Here is a 27,820-nt window from a genome sequence, read left to right as displayed (position 1 = left end):
TTGTCCCACTTCCTGCCTGGTTAAAAATATCATCAAACAATTTCTAATGCATCTCTGAGGCACAGACTATTTCCAGAATGTGCCTTTGTTACAGTATACGTATCGGAGGAAGCATTTGCTCATTGTTCATGCAATGCGGCGTTGAAAACACTGTACAAAATTGAAACATCCAAAGGTATGAGATAATATCATATATGTATGTGTGTGCATATATATACACACACACACACACACACACACACACACACACACACACACACACACACACACACACACATATATACATATATTATTCTGTCCTCATGTATAAGAACTGGTCTGGAATCAGACCATTAGTGGCTGGAGATAAACGGAGGAGGACAACGCTTCACTAATCAGGGGCTCAAGAGGGTAATTAAAGTGGGGCATTTATCCCAAGCAGGAATTCTGGTCTATTTCTACTCAGTGCAGTGTGACATGTAACCAGCCTCTTGTAAGGGACGATGATTAATGGTGGGGACTCACTAACAGTAGCAACACTAATATGAAACGATACAAAAATGTATGTAAAGTAATTTACTCGTTTAATTTGACTCTCTTTCCCCTGTGGAACAATTTTTTTGAAAATGTTGAAGTGTGTTTTCGTGTCCATATATACAGTCAAAGGGGTCATGAGTGTTTTTGGACCCCATAGACTTTCACTGGACAAAAAGCAGTTGAAACATTATTCAAAAATATCTTCTTTTGTGTTACACAGAAGACAAAATGTCAGGTTTGGAACAACATGAGGGTGAGTAAACAGTGACAGTTTTCATTTTTGAGTGAACTAACCGTTTAAAAAGCTGCTATTTTAAATAAAAGTGAATGTTGAAAATAGTTTTACTCAAACATTTTGGTAATATCCATTTTGTCATTCATCATTCAAAAGTCATATGGGTTTGGAACAACACTAGGATGAGAACATGACAACAATTTTCATTTTTGTTTGAACTATCCCTTTACGTTTTTGACAGTAGCTCCGCTGTTTCCAAAATAGTATAGCTTTTCTAGTCACTTTTTCCAGAATTTAGTGGTGCAATGTAACAAAACACCACATCACTGTTTATTTAATGTAACATGGAATTGAGCATAAAGCTTTACAGCTGAGTGAGTAATCAAATAATCAAATGCTCGATCCTAAATGGTCATGTAGCATAGCTGAATCTGATTCATTCCTGTGATTCATTCAGAGAGCTCATTTAAATGAACCAATTAAAAATAATGGTAGCATTACTAACATTATTAACATGAACTAACAATGAACAATGATACTATGGCATTTATTAGTCTTAACTTTAATTCCAACATTTACTAAAACATTTTTAAAATTAAAAGTTGTATTTGTTAACATTAACGCACTGATTAATCGCGATTAATCGTTTGCAAAATAAAAGTCTGTATTTACGTAATATATATATGTGTGTGTTCTGTGTATAATTATGTATATATAAATACACACACATTCATGTATATATTTAAGAAAAATGTTATATTTATATATAAAATATTTGTTTATATGTAATATAAAATATATATGAATATACATATTTATAATATATGCATATATTTCTAAACTTTATACCTGTATGTGTGTGTATTTATATATACATAATTATTATACAGAGAACACACACATATATATTACGTAAACACAGACTTTTATTTTGCAAACGATTAATCGCGATTAATCGTTGCAGCCCTACTGTGAACTAACATGAACAATTGTATTTTATTAACTAACAAACATCATTAAATGTTAAAAATATATATATTGCTCACTTTTCGTGCATGTTAGTTAAAGGTCCCGTTCTTCGTGATCCCATGTTTCAAACTTTAGTTAGTGTGTAATGTTGTTGTTAGAGTATAAATAAAATCTGTAAAATTTTAAAGCTCAAAGTTCAATGCCAAGCGAGATATTTTATTTAACAGAAGTCGCCTACATCGAACGGCCAGTTTGGACCACATCCCTCTACTTCCTTCTTTAATGACGTCACTAAAACAGTTTTTTGACTAACCTCCGCCCACAGGAATACACAAGAGTTGCGTTTGTAGAGTGTGTTTGTCGCCATGTCGTCGAAACGCTGTTATTTTCATCCCGCAGTCCAATCACCGGGTCTGATTCCGGCTCAAATTGATAGGGTAAAATTAAAGACATGTTTACAATAACACTGAGCGCGTGCATCTCCACGTTATGGTAAGAGGCGTGACCTTTCCAGGCAAGATGCGCTAAGCTGCTGTCGAATCACAACACAGGAACCGCTGGCACAATCAGAACTCGTTACGTATTTCTGAAGGAGGGACTTCATAGAACAAGGAAGTCATCAGCCCGTTTTTATGACAGTGGAAACAGCGGTATACAGATAAGTAAATTATGTGAAAAATACTGTGTTTTTTTACACGCGAAACATGAACACATGTTATATTGCACACTATAAACACAATCAAAGCTTCAAAAAAAACACGAAAAACGGGACCTTTAATGCATTAACGTTAACAAATGAGAGCTTATTGTAAAGTGTTATCAAAATGATTATACACTTAAAAAATTACTGGACACTGTACACTGGTGGGCAGGCAAATCAGCCAAGCAAACTCTCATAGCACACAAAAAGTCATTCTGAGCCCTAAAAAAGAATTAATGGCTGAAGGACACAGAGTGCTGGCACTGCAGACTGGAAGAAGTAAATGAGGTCAATGAGATGTGATGATGAGCTGGTGTAATGCTAATATGAGTTTTGCTGAATGAACTCACAGGCACTTTGAAGGGTGACGAGTTGGGGCCATCTATAGAAATGTTCTTCTCCGAGCTGCCCAGCCCTGATATGCTCCTCCGTCTGGGAGAGCGCTCTGCAGACGCTTCCGCTGTGAGGGAAGAAAGGAAAGAACTGATTAGACCACAGCAAATCTTCAGAGAGACTAGGATGATGTCTTTAAATGTTGTAATATGCACGCTAATGATCAGAGAACTATAAAAACACTGAGTCGGAGAGCTGTAACAGAGGGGAAGCCCACTGTGGATCACTTCCAGGCGAGTGATAAATTACTGATACTGCAGACAGAGGAATCATTATAAGTGTAATCAACATTTGTACCAAATATTACACTGTGGAAGCACTGATTTAGAAATGGTGGCTGACACAAAATCAATATTTATTTTATAATGTTATAGCAAGATCTATATTATGGTTTACCACACATTGGGGCATTTTGATAGGCACACAATCGTTTTTTTTATTTTTTATAACTGCACAGCTATTAAATATTGTTAGGTTTGGAGCCTGGATTTGTTGCATATCACATTCTTTCTAAACTGTTAAATATTTACAACAATAATATTATTTATATATAGTTTATTCATTTCTATTCAACAAAGCATCATGCTTTCCACAAAAATATTAAACACCACAACTGTTTTTAACATTGATAATAATAAGAAATGTTTAGAGCACCAAATCAGCACACTAGAATGATTTCTGAAGGATCATGTTACTATAAAACTGGAGTAATGATGCTTAAAATGCAACTTTGTCATCATAGGAGTAAATTACAATTTAAAATATATTAAAATATGAAACGTTTATTATAAATAGGGCTGGGCGATATGACCAAAAATATTAATCACAATATTTGTTTTCCATAGAATAAGATAACGACATTTATCACGATATTCATTTACCATTAATGGGGAAGGAAAGGCTTTCCACATATAGACCTTGAGAATGAATACATTTAAAACATGGATGAAAAATATTTTGGTTGTATTATTATTACTTTCAGAAGTACATTTTAGTATACAGTAGTGATATATCATTTCTTGAAGTTAAACTTTGATCTTTCAGTTTCATTGTGTATTTGATGGTAGTTTTTCCTCAAATAAAATGGTGAAAAGCTTGTGAATTGACTTGTGGAGCAGCTCTGGAGATAAATTTCATGTGTTCATGTTCTCACATATTGAGACGACACACAGAAATCACTTATTAGTGATATGCACTGACTGCCTGTTGTCGCGTTTATTTCTGCAGTGTGATAGCTGCTGTTAGATTAATCCATTTTGAGTAAAAATGTTCAGACCTTATCATCGTTATCTACATAAATTTTATCGCAACATCAATATGATATTGTTTATCGCCCAGCTCTAATTTTCACAATATACCCGTTTTTACTGATAAATTCAGCCTTGGCTTACAGACCACGAACTTACTGTGCCCCCTACTTTTCAAACTGTCTCTACACCCCTGACTGATCGTGACTGATCTTAAATGGAGTCTGGGGTCTAATAAAGTCACCTGCCCTCTGTAAATCCATCTCTCCCCTAATGATGCCCAGCGGGTCGCTAACAGAGAGCTTGTGCCTGGCTAAAGTGCCAGTCAGGCAGGTTTAAAAGAGTGATTTAACACAAAGCTTTCACTAAGTCCTCTTAATAAACCACTCATCCATCCACTCATAAATGCTCACTCTACCTGCCGCCACCAGGCTTCCAAATGGACGCCCTGTGCTCTCAAAAGTGGATGGACTTTCTAAGTGGAATATAAGTCATTTTCCTTTCATAGCCAAGTTTATTTTTAATTTCCTCAGAACGATTTATTCTGCATTTGCAGGGAGCCTGCAGCCAATGTGTGTCAAGGATGGAGCAGGACGTAACCTACATCCACACAGCCTCCCAGAGATCCACCCCTCGGGCCGTCCTCCTCACTGAAGTGTAGATCACCCCATAATGAGTTAATTCACCCTGAGAAATAAAAACCCAGTCCATCACCAAATAGGAACAGCCGCAGAACTCCCGCCTCTCGGCGTCTGCACTGAATCAAGAAACACTGTTGAAATTGACCCAGAGGTCTTTTGGCCAAGACGCTGGTTCTGGTTTCAGCTTGCAGGCCTCAGTGGATCCATACAATACAGATTGTGCCTGGTGTGTTGGAGAGCTGCCCACTACTGCTCAAGATCAAACCCTCCACCACTCACAATGAAGAGCTTAAAGAGATAGTTCACTGCAAAATTCCAAACCCGTATGACATTATTTTTTTCTGTGGGATATAGATGCTTGAAAAAGGGTGTCTGTCCGTAGAATGAAAGGAAATGGGGTAAAAAACAAAAACAAAAAAAGACATTTTTCAAAATATTTTCTTTCATGCTCCACAGAAGCAATAAAGTCATACCGATTTGGAACTAGGGTTGGGCCGATAGACATTGCCATCGTCCATCGCCGATGCTGACAGACGGCACTGCGATTCCACATGATTCGAACCACTGATATTCAAATGGCGAACTGCGCATGACCCCAGCATGATCACACCATAAGCACTCAGGATCATTTTTGGCAATGATATTTCAGCGCTAGTAGTTTTATCTAAAGCCAAACGCGCTTCACTCAAGACCTTCCAGCTCTGTGCGCGTTCTCTCCTTCTCCAGACACGTGCCACATTAAAGCCTGATTTATACCCGACGCATCCACCAGTTCACTTAGGTGTGCGCAGCAAAAATTATGTAATCGTGGCATTGGCGGAAGTGTGCATTGAGTGCGCGTGTAACCCATTCCGCGTGGCTCCGCATCTGAAAATGCACGAATGCGAGGCGAATCTGGCTGAGCATTTATGTCTCACTGCACCGGAAACCCAGTTTGCGTGTCTAAATTAGTTGCTTAAATTTACAAAATATGCCAACAATACCAGAAATAATCCCTTTTATTGAAAATAAAAGGTCCATGTTTAATAAAAATGCTCATGAAACTAAATGAAAATGTTTGGTGAAATTAGAAAATATTTAAGAGATCATTCAATTTAGTTAAATTTGGTGTCCCATACTTGGAATTTGTGCTCTGCATTTCACCTATCCAAGTGCAAGTGTATTTAACGCACACACACACACACACACACACACACACACACACAGTGAACACACCTGGAGCAGAGGGCAGCCATTTTTGCTGCGGCACCCAGGGAGTGATTGGGGATTAGGTGCCTTACACAAGGGCACCTCAATTGTGAGGTAATGAGTGGAAGAGAGCGATGTGAGACTCGAACCCACAACCTTCAGGTTACAAGTCTGACTCTCTAACCATTAGGGCCACAACTGCCCACTGTGAATTGGTTTAACTATCACTTTAATATCTAAAAAAAAAAATATACATACACTCAACAAACCTCTCATCAAATGAACAGGATGTAATGTCTCTTAAACTACGCATCAGTCACCCTCGCATTTGGCTGATCTCCAGGGAACCATTGATTAATGGCTAAATTTAGCAGTACAACCTGTTTTGCAGCCCGATCAAATTCTGTGCAGTCCGTCTAACTATTTGATATTTCAAGATGCATGAAAAATAGCATCTCAACTTGATCAGCTGCCCTTGAGAAAAATATGCATGCAATTCAATTTGCATGAAAACATACAAGACTAGAACACTGCTTCACGTTTTCTCCTTCACAGCTGGGTTTTGAAGACTGCCTGTTGTATTAACAAAGCTCCTCGGATCAAACTTGCGTACATCACACACACTCTCCGTGAAGTTGCTGCTTGCGCGAGAGCTCTGCAGTGCCGAACTTGACAAACCGCACCAATCCCTATGACTAAGCACAGTGGTACTTATATATTATGATCTTGGCACTAGCAACACAAGATCATGGGTTTAAATCCCAGTAATTGCATACAATGATAAAACAATGCACTTTACATCACTTTTGATAAAAGCTAGATGCATAAACGAGAGTAAATGCAAATCAAAATCAGTAAAACACCACTTCGCTTCCCCACTGACCGTACACAGAAAACTTATCAAACAGGAAATGACTTCTAACAGCATATTTAACCCAACTTCAATCATTATGGATTTTTTAATGACCCTCCAGTCTGAGAGCAGGACGATAACTTAATCTATTGAAGTTAATCTAATAACACGCAGCTGAGAAAGAGGAAGAGAGAGAGCAAGATACCTCTATCACAGCTGTTGCCCATCACCTGCTGAATAAATGGAGCTGGTCACCATTGGATTGGCTGGAGAGTGACCATCACCCTCATCCAATGAGCTTGAGTGCTTTCCCCTTAATTGTCCATCACTCCGAGAGAGATTCCGCAGCATTGATAAACTGCAGCCTCTTCATTGTCCTGCTGTGGCTCACTGCCACATCTTACCGTCTTCCTCTCTCTCCGTACCAGCACTCCAGAGCTCTCCCTCAAAGACTGAAACGTCCTCTGCTAAACCTCTCTCTCTCTCTCCCGTCTCAGTCCATCCTCTTCTCTCTATCCGTATCTCTGGGCAGCAATCCTACTTCTCACTTTATCAGCCTCTTCCCTTTCTCTTTTTTGGCAGACCAGCGGAAGAGATTTTACCGCATTTACTCAATCAATCGCTGTAACCTCACTCCTCTGTTCCTCTCAGCAGAACTGCAAGCACTTCCCATCCCTCTCTCTCTCTCTCTCTCCTCTCTCTTATTTGCTTGTTCTCCCCCTCCTCGGCGCATCTGGCTCCGTCTGCCTACTGCAGCCTTGCACATTAGGAAAAACCAAGAGGCGCTCTTTGCCTCGAGACTTTTGTTTTTGTACTTCATGTGGGACACTGCTCTGGAGGCTTGTGCTGTGCATGTGAATTCGTGTCATTGGCATGAGGTGTGTTTTAGAGGTCGTTAAAGAATGGAGAAGTAAAAGAATAGATAATAAACACAAGCATGTGTCAGATTACACAGGTCAAAGCATGTTAGCTATTAGCTGGACGTGACCTACTGAAATAAGACAGAACTGCATGTGGACTGAAAACTGAAAGGGCACGACTTCATGTGCTATATTTAGCATGTCCTTCAAAATCCTTTTTAAATCAAATAAAAGCAATATCAGCTGCTATCAGGAGGCTGGGATCAGGAAATGATGCAAGCCAGACTCAAATTAAGGCTGCCCACATTAGCACAACTCAAGGTATTGGAGTGGACAGCAACAAAGTATTTTTACATAGTTACTGTACTTTAGTACATTCATCTATTCAGTATTTTTTATTTTGTATTATTTTCTTACTTGCAGAATATTAATTGTCTGCATAATCTTCCTTATTGGCTAGTGCTAGTACATTAAAAATCAAGTACTTTTGTACTTCTACTCAAGTTCTTGATTTGTGTACTTCGTCCACCACTGGGATTGCGTGTGTACGAACTGCTACATAAAATCTACAATGTAAAAGAAATAAAGTTACTTAACATGACCCAATGGCATTCCATAGTTTGGAAAAAATAAAAACAAAAATAACCACTGATAAACAATGGTTTAAATGCATTATACTGCAATAAAGGTCATGGTGAATAAATGACGTTCACTTCATCATCATAACCCTGTTGAGATCTTTACACCACAGACATTCAAAGATTTAAAGTGCCCCTATAATGGATTTTTGAAAATGACCTTTCATGTAGTGTGCAACACAGCGAATGAAAACATCCTGCAAAGTTTTAAATCTGAAAGTGCACTGTATATAAAGTTATTGTCTCTCAAAAGTAAGAGTCGACTTTGAGTCAATTAAACGAGTCGTTTGTAAAAACGAATCCCAAGCTGTGGAGTACCACTTGTTTCGTTGGGCAGCATATTGCCTGCTCACTTATTGCGTGCCCAGACCCCAGGGAAACTTTGAGGAAACCCCTCAAACACTGCCAATACATGAAAAATCAGTGGTTAAAGTTCATCTTTACAATGATACCACAGCAGTATAGCCCGAACCTTGTGCTGTGTTCCCATCATTTTAATGACGACTGCTTCTTTAACCAAAATGCGTTCAACAAAGGATTCACAAGCCAGTAGTTACTGAAGGATGGGTCAGTACCCAGTTTATTTGGACCAGCTTCTTCCTCCTCCGAATCACAACCTGTAAGTATGATTAATAATTGTTGCTGTTATGTTCTCTGTAGCATGCACAATATACGTATTTAGTTGTTTAGTTTTTTTATTTTTAGAACAGAGCGGAGCATCATCATTATTATAATATAATGTAAGTGATGCAAGTACTGTATACTGTACTCTGTGTTAACCAGCAGTCATCTGACCAATCACCGCAGATTAACGTCACGCAAACGAGGGGTTTGGAAAAAAGAATCGTTGAGCAAATTAAGGTAAAATAAATGCATAAGACAATGAAAGTGTTTTTTGACCTTGCAAGCATGTAAACCTGCTGTTGGGGACTCCCAAAACAAAAATAGGAACCTTTCAAATGCCATAATAGGGGCACTTTAAAGATCAAAATGCACGACAAATCAAGTTATTGTCTTCTAAAAGAAAGAACTGATTCGGAACTGCAGAAACAAGTTGTCAGCAATTCCAGTCTCACTTCCTGTTACAAACCTATATAACAATGTAACAAATTTGCATAATGCCAGCCAATGGTCTTCATTGGCCGCTGCCCGTGAACAATGTCTACTTTGACCCGCCCTTAAACACTGTAGCTGGGCCCTGGAAGAGTTTGGTTTGTGTTGGTGACATGTCAAGATGATGCTAGTTGTGTCTCAAATAAACTACTATGCTCTTAAACACTGAAGTGTGTGAATTTTATAAGGTTATTTTGACATTCAACATTGGAGTCTGATTGCCCCTCCCTCTCTGTAACGCAACTGAAGCTGCGACAATTGAGTCAAAGACTAGAAAGACGGTTCACTTCTATTAGTTATGAATGGGAGAAACTACAACGCGCAATTCGGTGGAATATGTCCCGCCTTCTAAGTAAAAGAGCCAATCGCTGATTGATAAAGTTCCCATAGAAACCTGAGACTTGCGCTTAGGACTGCACATGCGAATTGGCTCAACTAGCTTAAAAAAATAAGGTTTTTTAATTATGATGCTATTTGAGCATAAGAAGCAACATTTATGGGATAGTTCATGTCAGATTTTGTTGCTGATTTGAAATACTTTATTTAGTCTAATTGTGAGTTCACCAAGCAGTTTATGAGATGTCCGGATTCCCCCATTCAAATAGACAGGACTTGGTCTTGGATGCCTGAAATAGCTGCCCAGAGGCGTTGCAAATATGACCGCCTAAACGACTAAAATTTTACCCCCCCACCCCAAAAAATAGTATAAAAACACCTTTTGATAGTCTTAAAAATGCTGTAGCAAAAATGTTCACTGCTTAGCAATGCAAATAAAGACCAACTTAGGTCTCAATCCAGAGCTGTGTGAATCTTTGTACACTGCGTCAGCCCAAAAAAAGTAGGCAGCGTGGACAAACCAGCTATTCTCAGTGACTACACATTCATTTAGTTCCCTTAAATCACAGCTATTACATCACACCTAGAATTATTCCTGTCTCTCTCTCTCTCTGTAACTCTCAGCCCATCCATCTCCTCATAATGTGCAGCCCAAGGTCAGACTGTCCCTGACTGTCCTCTGTCCCCTGGCGTCAGAGTCGACAGGTCTCCCTGTCAGCCCCTATGTGAGCCCAGCACAGTGTAGTGTCTCTCCTTCTCTCCTACCCTGCAGGCTGCGACTGCCCCTGTAAATCCACTTACTGCATTGATTTGGCCCAGCCCTTCCTCGGATCAATACAGCACTGGAGATAACAGAGGGGTTAAAATTAACACAGCAAGACCTGAAACAAGGACCCAGGCTGTAATTAGAAGTGATGCGGGTGTTCTGGTGTTGGTGGATAGGGGGTGGGGGATGGTGAGAAAGGGTGGTCCCTAGTTAGAGCAACACTGTATTGCCTTTTATTGCCCTCTGAGATGGGCAATCAATCGGTGGTAAAATGCCATTTGGAGGGTGTAAATTAATCAATACGGCTTTAGCTGATAAAAAAAAAAAAAAGACTATGATTTTGCCACAATGCTTTTTCTAGAGCCGAACTCCCTGCAACATTAAGCATAACAGCACTAATATTATCCATCATTCTCTGCATGGATGAGAAGACCATCATTAAATATATTGATATATGGATGCATTGTAGGGGAGACACAACTCACTGGGAAACTAGGTTTTTACAATGGGTGGAGATTGTCTGTGCATTGTGCAAAACTCTAAGCCATAATGCTAGGGTGGTTAGGTCTCTCCTTCACTGTGAGTCTCAGATTTTTCAGCCATTTCATCGTCCACCAACCACAGAAAAAAAAAAAAAAAAAAAAAAAAAAAAAAAAGGCAAGAAAACGGGTCAACTTGGCTTTCCAACATTCACTGGCCTCAATTTAAGTATATAAATTTAATTGCATAAACCGTAATATAATGTAACATTTTGGGCCCTATTTTAATGATCTAAGCACATGGCGCAAGTGCGCTTAGGGCGTGTCCGAATCCATGGGGAAAATGGTTGGTGCGCCCGGTGCATGATCTAAAAGGGTTGTCTCTTAATGAGTAATGGGTGTGTTTTAGGTGCAACATGCAATAAACCATTTAGAGTCTCATCTTCCATTAAAAGCCAGTTGCGCCATGGCGGATTCGCTATTTACATGGCGGAACTTGCAAACGGAAAAATGAAGCTTCTCTAGCAAGGAAACGGATCTGCTCGTGCGCGAGGTTAAAGCACGCAAGCAGACCATCTATGGGACAAGCTGGATTCCACCGAAGCATTTTTATCTTTATGCACACAATAATAATCTTTTACATTGTACTCCTTTTAATATTTAGCATGTTTCCCTGTGAGTGTAATAAGCACATATTACCAACACGCTCTTTAAATAACAAAACAAATATTGCGCCATTGACTTTTGACCAGGTTTCAGTTGGTCAATGGCGCAGTCTATTTCAGTTGCTTCAAAATAGCAATGCGCCAACAATGCGCCTGTACACACCTCGTTTTAAGACCAGCACGCCCAAGTGTTTTTTCCTCTAACTTCTAAAATATTCTGCCAAGTGTCCTCTTTATAAAGGAGACAAAATTTAAGTCTGCGCTTGGAAGTATTCAAGATTTAAAACAATTTAAGTTGGGCTCAGTTCCCCAGAAATGGGAGTGACAGTTAAGGGGTTAAAAAAAGGTGACAAAATTAGCCACCAACTGTTTAGGTTTAAGGCATAAAAATGCATGTAAAGGATCATAATACATAAGATAAAACACTGGCCCAAAACTGATTCACTGCCCTCATGCTTTCTTGTTGTTGAGCCCTGCTCTAGATTGATCATTCCTCACTATCCCAACATGATCAGAAGAACAAGACCTTACAGAGGGAGAAACCTTCTTCAAACTTATCAATACATGCCTGAACAGTATGGAATACATGAAAAGGCTGCTTGTCAGGCCTCTCCACACCATCACAGTAAAGATGATGATACCTGATATGAAATGTGCAGGCCGGGCATTAATTATTCATATTTAGTGGAACAGCAGAGGCAACAGCGAAGTGGAGCAAAGCTCTATGCTTCCGCCACATGCAACTGCAGCACTTCCCTGCATCATTATGCTCAGAGACTGTAAAGCCATGGGAAAATCCTGTACAAAAGCCACTGCAAAACGTAGAGGGGTTTTAGTCAGTTAGTGGAAACCACTGTGCCCGGACAGGATTTACTAAGAACTACTTTTTATCCATCAGCCTGTTATCCCCAATGATTGTTTTTTTCTTTTTAGCTAGATATCCAAGAGCATTTTAGGAGAGGTTATATTTCTTTTTATTGCTGGGTTCACGATACTTCAAACTTCTGTTTGTGGTGCTAAAATATATTAACAGATTGATGGCGCAACAGAACACTTCCAGAAGTGTTTGCTGACTAAGACTAGTAATTTCTCTCTTGCCCTGCCATTTCAGTTCAGGTTGGTGCACCTTCTTAAATACCACTGCTCTTGAGAATGTGTTATCTAATGAAACAAGTGCAAACAGAAGCACAACAGTGTATCTATTCTCTTCCTTTCCTGATGACAAGACGTCTTTCACTATTTACTTTTCCATCTATCTGTTTCTATGTGATTCCAAATGTCTGGAATGTAGTGATTTCACAACACTAAGCTGTGACACTGGAGACACGAAGTACATCTTTTCCACTCTCACGCTCAGCAGACAGGTGTGGCGCACTATGTTAAGATCCTTGCAACTCACAGAACTTGCATTGTTTTAGTTAATGACGCCTCAGAATCTAAATGTCAAACAGGTTTGGTTAAAAATGACGGAAACACACAGACAGGTATTTCAAGTTTAATATCAGGTATTCAAAGAGTGGTGAGGTTTAAACAAGGGTCATACGGCGTACACACTTCCTTTCCACTTACAACTGAAACACTTAGGCCTACATACACAACAGAACAAATATTATGTGATGACTGTCATGTTTCGATGATGCTATCCAGAATCACAAAACAAGTTTCAGGCCTCAGTGACAGCCTAAAAATCTTGTTAGTCAGGGGCAGGGCAATGAACAACAAAGATTGAATGACTCCGAGCAGTAGTTTACATCCAAATAATATTTTCTATGACAAACCTATTTCAATATGCTTTAGAAATCTCAAATCCGGAGGGAGTTTGAATGATATTTATAATTGAAAACTCATGCAATGGCACTCCTTTCGGCATGCAAAACTATTGGAAGGTCTCTGCACTAATCGAAATATTGGTGGCATTTCTAAGAAAGCAATCTCTTTGTGACGCAGCTTACTCTAAATCTAATCCATTCCATTCCATAATAAAATATTATTTTATAACTACTTATTAATTAATATAGTTCAAATTCAGGGTGTTGTGCTATGATTAATCCTAGCATCCCACTGCCTTTTAATACATAAGCATAAAAGGATAGATGACATTAAAAGGGCAAATAAATAAATAACAGCAGTGGACGCCATGAGGGGTGACCGTTAATGAAGGATAGAGGTGCAGGCAAGCGGAAGAATCGATGCTTTCTTCTAATGTTCTTCTAAAAGGACAATGACAACGAGCCATTGTTAATCTAAATTAGGCTCTCGTTAAACCGGACAATGAAAATGTCCATTTTTAAAACCAGACCCCTTAAAAATGAGGAATGAGAATGGTAAGGAATTTAACATTTCTGCTTTCAATTCCTCTTAACTATTCTGGTTTCACAAACGATTCTTTTAGCACTTCATATTTCATTCATGTATTTTTATAAAACACTACTGATTAAAGTATTACAAGCTTTAAATACAACATAAGGCAAAAATTCTTGATTTAAAACAACGATATAAATAACTACATGCGATTCAGTATGCCAGTAACCTTTCTGAATGATTCAATTAGTGAATCATATTTTGAACCGACTCAAACGAGGCATTTGTTCAGGAGTCGGGCTACATCGGTTGGGCTGTGTGTTAGTGACTCACTACAAAGAACCGACTCATAAGAATCATTCGTTGGCGACAGTCACGCTGTATGTTTCAAACACTAGATTCAGAATATTTTAATACGGTATTCCGTCTGAAACGGCGGTAAAACACATGTTCATAAAACGTCCACATCATGATATCGGTTGCGAATCGTAAACAGAAACGTAAATAGATTCGGTTACATACAACGGTGAAGAAGTTTCAACTTCAGACAACTGTTGAATACACACTACAACGCCAATATAGGCGGCATTAGAAAGGAAAATAATAACAAGTGTGGAAATCTCAATTAAAATATGGTGCTTGAAAAGCATGGAAAAATAAATATCCTTAGTAAAAGACCAAAAGAACAATATGCGGCGGCAATTCAACTTACTGCCGTGTGGCTCCACAAGCGTTGAATATAAAGTGCTTCGCAAAAACATACCTATGAATTCCATGGTTGATATCGATCCCGCAAATCAGTTATAGTCACATCCCTCCGCGAAAACAAAAGGAAACAATCCCAGAGAGCAGATGAGATGAGCCGGTGTTTAGTGAGAGAAGTCTCTCACACCCCCTTCACTGACTGAGGAATGCAGTAAAGCCTGAGCACGATCCAGTCAAACCCACACCGTGTCTATTGAAAAATCACAACAATGGCTGTCCTTTCTGAGGATCCTTTAAGTTGAATCTATAGACGACCTCACACTGTCCATCTCCAGACACAAGTTACCAGAAACGTAGCCTACTTGTAATACGATACTAGTAAAGATATATATGCATGCCTGCCCGTTTCTTTATTTTCAATTATCATTCACTTTAATTGCATGGGGGAAAAAGATACAAGGATTAGGATGACAGTCCGTAACATCTCATTTTGTGCTCCACATAAGAATTAGTCATAATAAATATAGCATTGACTTCTCAACATGAGCAGAAATTTAAAGTATGGTTGCACTATTGTATTTCACTCATTGTGTAACACAAGTAAGACATTTCACCTGTTACATGCATGACAAAGGACCGGAAACTCTCAGTAGTGAATAACAATATAGTGGAATGAATGGGGGAAGAGAAGCAGCTGGATGTACAACTCGACTCATTTATTTTTCTGAGCAACAGCATTGTGTTGAATGCCATTTCATACTGTAGGTGTATTCAAAATAACTCAATTAAATCAAAGGAGCCTAATGTCATAAGAAAGCAGAAAAATGCTCTAACTAGATTAGCATTTTCAAATGAAATGTTGAGTAAATCAAGAGAGAACTGCTGTTTAAATCAATTAAATAATGCAGATTTTTCACTTAATATGGGTTGAAGCTACATATAACAGCAGCTCACGTGTGAAATGTATCATAGCAACAAGTCTGGCAGAGAAATATTTGCAATTTGAATCTCCCAGCATGCCAAAGTCACACAATATGGTCACTTCTGACTGGCATCATTGCTGTTTTAGATCAAATTTTGCAATCTTCAGGTTTGATCTGTAGTTTTCCCTTACGATTTTAAGGAAATTTAGTGATAATACTGCAACATTGCATAAAAATGTGTAAAATATGAGAAAGAAATGCATAATTAATTTTTAAATGTTACACAACAGAGTCGATTCAATAAATCATAGATAAACTACTTTAAATGATTTTCAACATTGAGAGATTAAACTTTGTGCAAAATGGTTGCTCTGAGATGAACAGACTGAAGCTTCTGTTTTCTAGCTCAGTGGAAAAGCTTTACAGAGGTCAAAGCAACTGCTCTCCAAGCCTATAACTATGTATTTGGAGTTACTTTACAGTGGAGTCTGTGAGGAGCAGGGATATTACAGGATCCTGATACTTTAGAGAATGACAGAGGAATGCTCTGGGATGAACATATCCAAATTTCAGCCTTCTAACTTGCTGGGAAGTTTTTGAGAAAGTTAAAGCAAACTCTATATTACTATGTGGTGAAATTTTATAATCCTAATAAAAGGCCCAGCATTGCAATTTTGTTGTTTTACTCTACTCTAAAATTCACCCCAAAACAAAATATGCACAAACATTATGATTTTTTTTATTTTTTTTTAGAAATAATAATACAAAAAAATGGTCAAAGAGAAAAATGCAGATGACGATGGCAATCACAACGAAAGAAGACCAAATGCAGTTCATTATGCAAATATTACACTGACTTTAATCTTAAAGAGCAGATACTAATGTCTCATTCCTTCTCCCCAGAGCAAAACAAAGATATTCGGCTATCAAACATACTAGTAGCAGTTTTTCTTGCCCTAAATACGCCAGGAAGTTCTTTTGATCTGCCTCGCCCACCACGTAAAAAGTGAGTTTTCCAGGACGGCATGCCCCATGACACTGCTCACGGAACTATTTTCATCCTTTTTATTTCTTTCAATAAAACACTAAACAAAATGTTGCAGAGAGACCTTTAGGGAAACCAGACTTGGGGAACAATATTAGTAGATCTGTAAAGCTGAGACATCCTCAACGCCTCAATGCGTATAAATAGCAAAATCAATTGGACATATTATGTAGAGCAACAATAGAATGAGACGCATTTCATCTACCAAAATAGATATCCATTATTCTATTTTAGTCTATTAAATGCTTCATTACTTTTACCATAGGCACATTTGGATGTTATCATTTCAAATATTGAATTTGAAAGGGATAGTTCATCTAATAATTCAAATTCTGTCATCATTTACTACCCTCTTTTAGTTCTAAAACTTGTGATAAAATGTCTTGTTTGCGCATACAATGTACGTCAATGGGGTCTAATGTTGTTTTGGACCCCATTTACTTTCATTGTACAGACAAAAACCGTACAAATGTCTTCTTTTGTGTTCTTTAGAATAAAGAAAGTCATAAAGATGAGTAAACAGAATCTTCGTTTTTTGGCGAACCTTTTAAATCAGATTTTCTCCTTGTTACAATAGTGTGTGTATGTGAGAAGAATGAAAACCAACATCACCAATCCAAACATAGTTTATAAATATCTCTATTTGCCATGTAAGAGAAGTCAGAAACTCATCGTCTTGACAACTGTGAGAAAGACGGATCTGAAGCTTCAGTAAGTGATATATCTGTCCTCACTGCAACAACAACAACAACAAAAAGTATGATTCACAGATCGAAACCACACAAACTGAAAACCCACATATGATCTCGCTAAATTTTTGTTGCTGTGAATCTAACAGCCTCTCGAGACTCAACCTGTTCTGAATGGCCACAGAAATCCAGGACTCTCCCTCACCACCCGAGTGTCTCATTGTCAAACAGAGCGAACATTAACATATAAATAACCCTCTTCTCTCGCTCTCTGAATCTGTGGCGGTGCAGCTTTGGAGGGTCTGGAGAATGAATGACTCTTAGTCACAGAGATTTGTGCATTTCTCTGACCGCTGCCTTTAGCAACCGGCCCACTGGGTCAGTGTCCGCACCCCCGCACGTACTGGCGCTGAATGCGAGACCAGTCAGGGGGCAGCTTCAGTTATTGGCCCCCCCAGGCCTGGGAGGGAAAGCAACACTGTCCCGAGAGAGAGACAGAGGGAAAACTAACACATTGACAACAGTGAGTTTTGTTCCATGGAATTACATTCCTCCATACTCCTCCTCGCACAAGCACGCCCGGCCCACGGAAGGTCGCGGGATCAAATCTATCCAAACGTAACGAAGCTACTCAAACATAACGAAACGTTATGAGGAAAAAGTGCGGATATGGAGGGATGAATAAGATGGAAATAAAAAGTGAAAGAGAGATGGGGTGTGAATCATAATTCTTTATTCCCAATTATTTGCTTTCAGAACAGTTTGCACTGGGTAGGGAGTGTCCATATGACTCAGTTTTCATTAAAGGGATAGTTAATCCAAAAAACAAAATTGTGCAACATTTTCTCATCCTCATACCATTTAAATTATATGGAACACAGAAAAATGTTTTGTTTATTTTGTCCATACAATGAAAGTCAATGGGGTCCAATGTTGTTCCAATGTTGATTATATAACAAAAACTTCAAAATATTTTATTGTGTGTTTCACTGATAAAAAAAAAAGTCATTTGGATCAAGATGACAGTGAGTAAACACTGACAAAAGCAAGACAAAACAGTCTCATGTACAGCATACGTGCTGAATTACGTATTTGATTCTGTCGTACAACTGATCTTTGTTTTTGTGAAATATTTCGCAGTTTTCAGCATGCATATTTTCGCCCCCAGTCTGATGTTTCTCTAAGCCCAGCCTGCGGTGTTGCCTTTTAAATCCACTGCTTTGTTATCCTGATCCTCCGTATTTGTGGCAGTGGATTCAGAGTAATGGTCCTGGTGTAACAAACGCACCGACTGACGTGATTTCGTTCATGATTCACCTCATGCTCTGACTGCTATTGCGTAAATCCGTGTGCTATAAGCTGCAGTGTGAGCGTGCCTGCTTAACAACATCTTAAAGCTACGGTAAATGCTAAAAGAGTGCCATTTGATCCCCCGGTATAAGCTTTATTTTTGAAACCCAATAGTCAGAACAAAAAAAGCCTCCGTCAAAAGTAACAATAGGTCATGTTATTGTTTGAATCAGCATTTTCACACCTTTTGACCAATGTCATTTCTAACATAAATGTTATTAAACTATTTTTTAAATAAACTGCAAAAGAGAAGTTTCTAGCTGATAAAAATTTCGTCTTAGCATAACTAGAATAGAATACATTCAGAAAATGATATAAATGATATGAAAATTATTGCTTATAGCTCAAGCAAATATTTGATATTAAAATACTATACTATATTTATACCTCAGAAAATAAAACACAAATTATTTTAAATGCTACAGTGAATACTGGCATCACAATATTGATTGATCTTGTCTGATAACTGATACATAGCTGATAATATTCTATATTATTCTCGTATCAAATACAACAGTAAATTTTAGTTATTTGCTAAAAACTACATTTAAATTGTAACAATTTATTAATGTTATTAATGTTAAATTCAAAATAAACTAAGTGTTTGATGATGGCAAAGGTAATCTAAATGTAAAAATAGGTGGAAATGGACATGAACAATTAAATATATTGTCTGATATAACCTTATCAAAATTCTGCAGTATATTCAGTTTTATCATGGGAAACTGATTCTATGGTTGTTCTCCCTGAAAGTGTGCAATTTTGCACCACATGGCTCTTACCTAACATGGAGGTTCCCTCTGGTGGATACTCTGGGAACTGTCCTTCAGAGGGCACACTGACTGTCCTTCTCAGGCTGCGACCCTTTGATGAGGATGCTGTGGGGCTTTCATGGACCTCAGATGGCATCTGGGAACAAGTCAGAGGTCAGAGGTCAGTAGGTGCAGGTCACAGGGCTACACATTCTAACAGCGGGTAAGAAAGACCTTTTCCCTAACACTGCTACTAATTAACTAACCGTTTAAATGAATCTGAAAGCAATCTGTCAATCAGAAACTATTACAATACATTAAGTGAATTGATTATTCCCTTTCATAACCTCAAGGTGAAATCGGTTGCCCTGCTTAGAGAGAGTGATGCTGAAACCCAATGCAGAAGAGGACAAATCATTAAACTGCAAAACAAGGCTCTTTAAATGTCTAGACCGGACATAGACTTGGGGGTAATGCATTACAAGTAATTCAAGTTATGTAATCAGATTACTTTTTTCAAGTAACTAGTAAAGTAAATAAAATATCCAAGTTGCTTTTTTCAAATAAGTAACGCAAGTTACTTTGTTTTCCCATATAATGACTGACAGCTCTCCTGTCACCATGTTGAGAGAAATCGGGAGTAAGTGGAGAGGTGTTGTGTGCGCTGTGTGAACATGATGGTTATTGTAGACTAGTTCTAGACTAAAGATGAGCATACATTTACTCCTGTATCCTATTCTTCTGCAATTCAGAATGGCAGCACAGCTGAAATGTTTGAGCTGCGCCCTCTACTGTACAGGTGTGAATTCGCATTTCCTTCAGCCTGAGGCTTATTTATCTGACTTTTGGTGTGGAAGGGCCTTTACATTTGCCAAAAATATAACTTTTTTATTGTTATAAAAACAAACAGCCAGCCCAGATGAGAAAAAGTGACGCAAAAGTAATGTAATGTGTTACTTTCCATAAAAAGCAACTAAGTAACGCAATTAGTTATTTTTTAGTGAGTAACACAATATTGTAATGCATTACTTTTAAAAGTAACTTTACCTAGCACTGTTCAGACAGGACTAGTTTCTCTTAAGAAGGTCAGGCAAATTTGCTTTGCGATTTTATTCGAATCACAAACATAATATGTTAATAACTAGGGCTGCCCGCAAATATTCGACAAATCATTAGTCAACTAGAAGAGGCTTAGTCAACCAAAAATTTTATTAGTCGGTTAGTCACAGGAAAAACAATATACAGTGGGTATGGAAAGTATTCAGACCCCCTTAAATTTTTCACTCTTTGTTATATTGCAGCCATTTGCTAAAATCATTTAAGTTCATTTTTTTCCCCATTAATGTACACACAGCACCCCATATTGACAGAAAAACACAGAATTGTTGACATTTTTGCAGATTTATTAAAAAAGAAAAATTGAAATATCACATGGTCCTAAGTATTCAGACCCTTTGCTGTGACACTCATATATTTAACTCAGGTGCTGTCCATTTCTTCTGATCATCCTTGAGATGGTTCTACACCTTCATTTGAGTCCAGCTGTGTTTGATTATACTGATCGGACTTGATTAGGAAAGCCACACACCTGTCTATATAAGACCTTACAGCTCACAGTGCATGTCAGAGCAAATGAGAATCATGAGGTCAAAGGAACTGCCTGAAGAGCTCAGAGACAGAATTGTGGCAAGGCACAGATCTGGCCAAGGTTACAAAAAAATTTCTGCTGCACTTAAGGTTCCTAAGAGCACAGTGGCCTCCATAATCCTTAAATGGAAGACGTTTGGGACGACCAGAACCCTTCTTAGAGCTGGCCGTCCGACCAAACTGAGCTATCGGGGGAGAAGAGCCTTGGTGAGAGAGGTAAAGAAGAACCCAAAGATCACTGTGGCTGAGCTCCAGAGATGCAGTCGGGAGATGGGAGAAAGTTGTAGAAAGTCAACCATCACTGCAGCCCTCCACCAGTCTGGGCTTTATGGCAGAGTGGCCCGACAGAAGCCTCTCCTCAGTGCAAGACACATGAAAGCCCACCTAAACGACTCCAAGTTGGTGAGAAATAAGATTCTCTGGTCTGATGAGACCAAGATAGAACTTTTTGGCCTTAATTCTAAGCGGTATGTATGGAGAAAACCAGGCACTGCTCATCACCTGTCCAATACAGTCCCAAGTACAGGGATATCCTGGATGAAAACCTTCTCCAGAGTGCTCAGGACCTCAGACTGGGCCAAAGGTTTACCTTCCAACAAGACAATGACCCTAAGCACACAGCTAAAATAACGAAGGAGTGGCTTCACAACAACTCGTGACTGTTCTTGAATGAGTTCCTGAATACTTTCCGTACCCACTGTATATATATATATATATATATATATATATATATATATATATATATATATATATATATATATATATATATATATATATAAAAAAACATTCAAAACTGTAAAGGGTCTACTTTTATTTGTGTAAACTCACAATAACAAGAAAACGTTGTGCCTTTTTAACAAAGAAAACAAACAGGATGCGCTTTCTGCCGTCTTGGTCTCTGTGAACTTGAGCATGTCAAAAAATAAACCAAAACTCAGCATACTTGCCTCATAGACATGAGAAATATATCTATAGAAAGCTTGAAATGTGAAGCGATTGTCAACCAATTAGAGTGGAAAACAAATATTCTTAGATTATGTAATTTGTATGAAACGTGCATATATGCACATCCATGATGAGTCAGCATCGTTGACAATCTCTGCAGCCGAAAACACTAAAATATCAATAAATTATTAAATGTTAAGACAGTCTACTTGCTGTTTTTTCACGACACATTCATCATCATTACTTTTGCCTGTGCACTGTGGCAAACTTTATGTGTGCGCTTGATATATAGGCAATTAAAGGCTCATTATTATGATTTAGTTGGCTTATTAATATACACATGCGATTAGTTGACTAATCACTCAAATAAATGACTACTAGTTGACTACAAAAATCTTTAGTCAAGGACAGCCCTATTAATAACTCGTATGTCGTTTGGAAAACTAATCCCATCCAGGTCAATAAATTACACCCATAAGCAACGCATTTAACCCTCAAAAGGGGAAACGTTCAACAAGGTACAAACATCATCTGCGTGTCTTACTTTACCCGTCCTTCGCTCTTCATTTTGAGGAAGAGGAAGAGAGAAGAATGAGGGGACAAAGCATAGGGAAGGAACGCTCTCACCTCTTCCTCCTTGTTGAGCAGGATGAGCTGGCTATCCGTCAGGATGCAGTACTTCCTCTCCCAAACGCAGGGCTCCGTGAATGGCGACTGGCCGCAGGAGAAGTGGTGGCTGGCCGGCCCCTTCACATCTGTACACAGGGGACAGAAAAGACACCTCAGAATTGGTTGCCATAAAAAAGGATCACCACAAAAACAGGCCCTCTTCATTTTAGCAAGGATTCTCTTTAGACTAAAATTTCAGGAATGATCAACGCTTTTAATGGAACTTCTAAAAATGTGACTATATATTCCCTCGCATCTTGCAGAAATAGACATGGGTCCTCAGAGAGGCACAAACTCGCTCCTCTTCTTTATTTAATCACCAGTTCACCTCACAAAAATAGACTCCAGACAATGATGCTGTTCATAAGGAAAATGAGTCACATTGGACTCATTAAATGCTACTGTGAACAATCTCTGCTTCACTAGCAGCAAACAAACTTCTAAAAACAAGGGCTGTCTCTAAAACTGTCCGCCATTGTTTGGACAAACAGTGTCACACAATGGCATAGAGCTTCCAACATTTCTAGGCCATAATCAGTTGTTTCTGAGACATTTTTCTTTGAAAAAACATGCTATATCCTGCACAATAAGACCAGAGAACCGTATTAACAATAAAACATTTTTAAATTTCACCTTTGAAGGAGTAAATGCGTCAAGTGTTCTGCACACTGCTGCCTGTAGAGGGCAGCGTTACACTAGTTTACAGTGTTGCTCATGTGCTCCAGCAATCCACCTCTTTTAAAGGAGTCAATCTCAGTGTGGGGGAAAATGACACCAGGAAGCTCATAATTCTTTGCATCTCTCTCAGAGTGAACAAACCAACTCTGTTGGGGGCAAACATCTGCTTTCTGAAAGCAAGAACTGAGTGATTAGATGCGTAGGCAGTAACACAGGAAGAGTGCATTTTGGGAATGGTCACATACCAGCGAGTGGAAACACTTGTCAGAGAACATTACGGACAAAACGCTTGATGGTCCTCCTTGTCTATTAGTTGATCATTTAGACCTTCGCTAAGCTTCATCAATCAGTTCTGGCTGACAGTTTTGCTGTACGGTTGACCAGAGCAAGACACAAAAAGAACATGTCAGGATTCAAGGTCAGAGGTCAGCCCGCCCTGATGTCACTCTAGATCAGGCGACTGGGCCAATTGTGGCCGTACTCGAGTTTTTCCCAGGCCGCATGACTAAATTAACACCGCACAGACGCAGAAGAAAGTGACGCAATGTGTCTCAAGAGGACGGGTGTGACTGCTGCATCCCCGCTTGGTTATTGAACGCAATCGTCTTGCCCCATGAATATGTTCCACATAAGTTATTAGCCTAAAGCAATGTTAGGATGAAAACGCACAAGGGAGAAAGAAAAAAACACTGGCTCTTTGAACAACATAAGATCAGGAGATAGAGCGAACAGTGAACTGATAGAAGATTGAAAGAGTGACTGACTAAAATGGAGACCTAAAAAAAAAAGCCAAGTTGGTGTGAATAGAGCTTGGTAAAATAGATAAAATAAGTGGTCGATATCTTTCATAATTTTTTTTTTTAGATATATATTGATATATATCAATATTTACATATTTTGCCATGGAATGGCTTTTTTTTTTTTTAAATCAGAGAAACCATTTTAGTCATATAGACCAAAGTTGACAAAAAGATTCAATTTTTTTATTTTATAATCTAGTTAAAAAATAATCAAGGCACGTTTTTTTGCTAAATTAAATAAACGGGGAAAAATATTTTTAATAATTTAAATTTATACATACCAGTATTTTTGTTCAAAATCTTAGGTCAAGTAGTTTTTTTTTGTTTTGTTTTTTGAAGAAATTATTTAGAAAGTTTTTTTTTTTTTTTAAAGAAAATTAATAGTTACAAAAGTTACAGTAAAGAAATTTGCTATAAAACATTTCCATTTCAAATAAATTCTTTTCTTTTGGATTTTTTAAAGGTGCCGTAGAACGTTCTTTTACAAGATGTAATATAAGTCTAAGGTGTCCCATAAATGTGTCTGTGAAGTTTCAGCTCAAAATTTTTTAAATGATTTTTTTTAACTGCCTATTTTGGGGCATCATTAAATATGCACCGATTTAGCGCGCGGCCCCTTTAAATCCTCACGCTCCCTGTCCCCCGAGCTCTCGACTATAATACAGTGCATAAACAAAGTTCACACAGCTAATATAACCCTCAAATGGATCTTTACAAAATGTTCGTCATGCATACTGCATGCATGCGTCGGATCATGTGAGTATAGTATTTATTTGGATGTTTACATTTGATTCTGAATGAGTCTGATAGTGCTCCGTGGCTAACGGGCTAATGCTACACTGTTGGAGAGATTTATAAAGAATGAAGTTGTGTTTATGCATTATACATACTGCAAGTGTTTAAAAATGAAAATAGTGACGGCTCTTGTCTCCGTGAATACAGTGAGAAACGATCGTAACTTTAACCACATTTAACATTAAATTAGCAACATGCTAACGAAACATTTAGAAAGACAATTTACAAATATCACTAAAAATATCATGCAATCATGGATCATGTCAGTTATTATTGCCCCATTCTTTGATTCAGACAAATTGAAAAATTAATCAAAATTACCAACTCATTTAATGTTGCTTTTGCTATTAAACATTGAATCAGAGACGCTATTAGGATTCAGTTGGAAACATACACTGACATTTTATGAAAAAAGAAAGTCACACCAGTGAGGAATGACATGAGCATGATTATATGATGACAGAAATTTTTTTTGGCTGAATTATCCCTTTAATTATACCAGCCCACCCTAGGTATGAACAAAAGAGGTTGGGAGAGATCAAGCTCAACATTGACAACGAAACAAACTGTTCTTCTATTTACTGCTCTGCAAACAAGCATACAACTGTGTAAACAGACATGTTTTAATGGGTGTTTGGATAAGTGCTGGAAGGCAAACGAGGGAGACTGGCAGTGCTCCACTCAAGACGGCTGTGGAAAGACGGAGGTGAAATGTGTGGGAGTGGAGGGAGCCAGTCCAATCTAAAGCCTGTCTGTTTAAGACGACAGCTCGCGCTCAGCGGCACAGTGGCAGCATATAACATATGGACGGGTGAGATAAAGTGTCTTCTCCAGAGATCTCATATGCCATTAAGAGACGTGTGAAGCTGTTGGGAAAGCAGTTGACAACTCCATCTGATGAAACACAATATCTTCCATAATTATCTACGCATATTGAGACTCCCTAGGCAGGAGAGATTTGAAAATAACCCTGTTCAATAACACCAATATTTGCATTCTGCACCACTAGTCTATTTTGCATCATACTTGTCTGTGTATCATTATTTAAATCATAATTTATACTTCATAATCATTATTTAAACTTCATCAGCCAGCAACGATTTACTGTGCCACATGGTGGAGCGACTGTCAACGCAGCGCCAGAGGAGATTTATTATTGGGATTTTTAATTGCATCCCGTACAGTTTCACCGCCTCAACATTCTAGTGAGGATGAGGACTTCACCTGCGCCTGTTCATACCAGCTATGTGCAAATCACTGCTTTTCTCTGGGGGAGAGTAAAAGGCCAGTGAACACTGAGGATCAGAGATTTCGCAAAACCAGCAGATGGAACAGCCTCTCAAAAGCCTTTATTCTTGCCTTTGGAAAGAATTCAATAGTGCTTTCAGAGCTGAGAATTCTCATTTACATCTCACTGAAATAGTCTTGATTGCATATGGAAAGCTCGGCATTGCATATACATATATAACTTCATTTGCAGCAATATTATGCAGAACTATGACAACTATTTGAGAGTTTATCCTTGAAAACCCAGGATAAACCAATATTCTGGATTAAATGCAAAATACAAGGATATTCCCAAGATTGAACAAGTATATCTACAATCATTTAATAGAGGTTGTTGAGGAAGATTTTCAATTATTGGAATTAACGGATTTAAATAAATATATTTATTTGTATACAGAAGTCTGCAAAAGAAAAGCCTGAGATTTGATTTGCAGCTCAATAAGGATTCAGCTTCCTGAGCGTCCATAAACTAAACTAATTTCCATGACTTTTAACACTGTATTGCTTGTCTATGGATTTTCCAGGCCTGGGAATGAATATTTTCAAAAGCTCCCCTAATATTTCCAGGTTTTCCATGATTATGGGAACCCTGAATGTAAGCTCAATCAACAGCATCTTGTGCACAGTGCCAATTACCATCATTTTGAAATATCCATCAGTTTCTAAAAACAAATAAACTTACTTACAGCAATGAACTTTTAAGTACACAAATATAAGCACATATAACATTTGATCTTCAATAGTGTCCAAGTGGTTTTTAAAGGGATAGTTCACCCAAAAATGAAAATTCTATCATTTACTCAACCAAACCTGTATGAATTTCTTGGAAGATATTTGGAAGAATGTTTGTAACCAAGCAGATCTCGCCCCCCATTGACTACCATAGTATTTTTTTTCCCTTCTATGGTAGTCAATGGGGTTGGTTATGGGTGCTTGGTTAGAAACATTCTTCTAAATATCTTCCTTTGTGTTCAGCGGAACAAAGAAATTTATACAGGTTTGAAAACCTGAGTAAATGATGACAAAATGTTCATTTTTGGGTGAACTATCCCTTTAACCAGGAGGCCTGGGCCCACTAGAGGGCATGAGCAAACTTCCAAGGGGGCCTCATTTGAAATAAGCATTAAACAAGCATTTAAAATAATTTAAAACAAGCATTAAATTAAGCTAAAACAGCTAAGAATTAAGATATTTCTTATCTTAATTCACCCTTCTTTGAAAAACCAGGGTTCCCAAGTCTTGAAAAACCTTGATATGAGGATGTTTTAAAAAATTGTAATAAAATTGTGATTTCTAGATCTGGAAGAGCCGTGTAAATTACTGAAATCCAAGATAAAAAAAAAAAAAAAAAAAAAAAAATATTATATATATATATCTTGACTATAAAAATAGAATAAAAATCTTTAAAAATCCTTTTCCTTATCCAAGTTTAAGCCTCAAAAAAAGTTGAGAACCACTGGTCTGAATCATACTCATGCTACTTTTCTACATGGATGAACGTGAATGGGCAAAATGATCTTCAAACGCATAACATGAATGTTGTCAATGGAGCTTTAAAGGATTATGAAGGAAAATTCAGTCATTAATTACTCACCCTCATGTCGTTCCACACCCATAAGACCTTCATCTTCAGAA

At 38.1% G+C, this 27,820-nt stretch overlaps 1 protein-coding gene across 5 annotated transcripts in view; it reads right to left on the bottom strand.

Annotated features, from left to right (window-relative positions):
- The window catches only part of rasal2 (RAS protein activator like 2), a 96,458-nt gene that overhangs the window by 29,057 nt on the left and 39,581 nt on the right, over positions 1 to 27,820 (bottom strand). For 3 of the 5 annotated variants that reach the window (XM_048163855.1, XM_048163854.1, XM_048163853.1), the window contains exons 2-4: positions 22,584 to 22,711; positions 19,395 to 19,521; positions 2,771 to 2,880 (exon numbers count right to left, since the gene is read on the bottom strand). In XM_048163855.1, coding sequence (XP_048019812.1) covers positions 2,771 to 2,880; positions 19,395 to 19,521; positions 22,584 to 22,711 — 365 coding nt within the window. Of the gene's footprint in view, positions 1 to 2,770; positions 2,881 to 6,947; positions 7,425 to 14,663; positions 14,919 to 19,394; positions 19,522 to 22,583; positions 22,712 to 27,820 lie in introns of those variants that run through there. The other 2 variants (XM_048163857.1, XM_048163856.1) reach the window with 2 other exon arrangements.

The sequence above is a fragment of the Megalobrama amblycephala genome, linkage group LG17 (assembly GCF_018812025.1).
Source record: "Megalobrama amblycephala isolate DHTTF-2021 linkage group LG17, ASM1881202v1, whole genome shotgun sequence".
In the NCBI taxonomy this organism is placed as follows: Eukaryota; Metazoa; Chordata; class Actinopteri; order Cypriniformes; family Xenocyprididae; genus Megalobrama; species Megalobrama amblycephala.
Note: the sequence above shows the minus strand (reverse complement) of the source record. Positions and strands in the feature narration are given on the sequence as shown.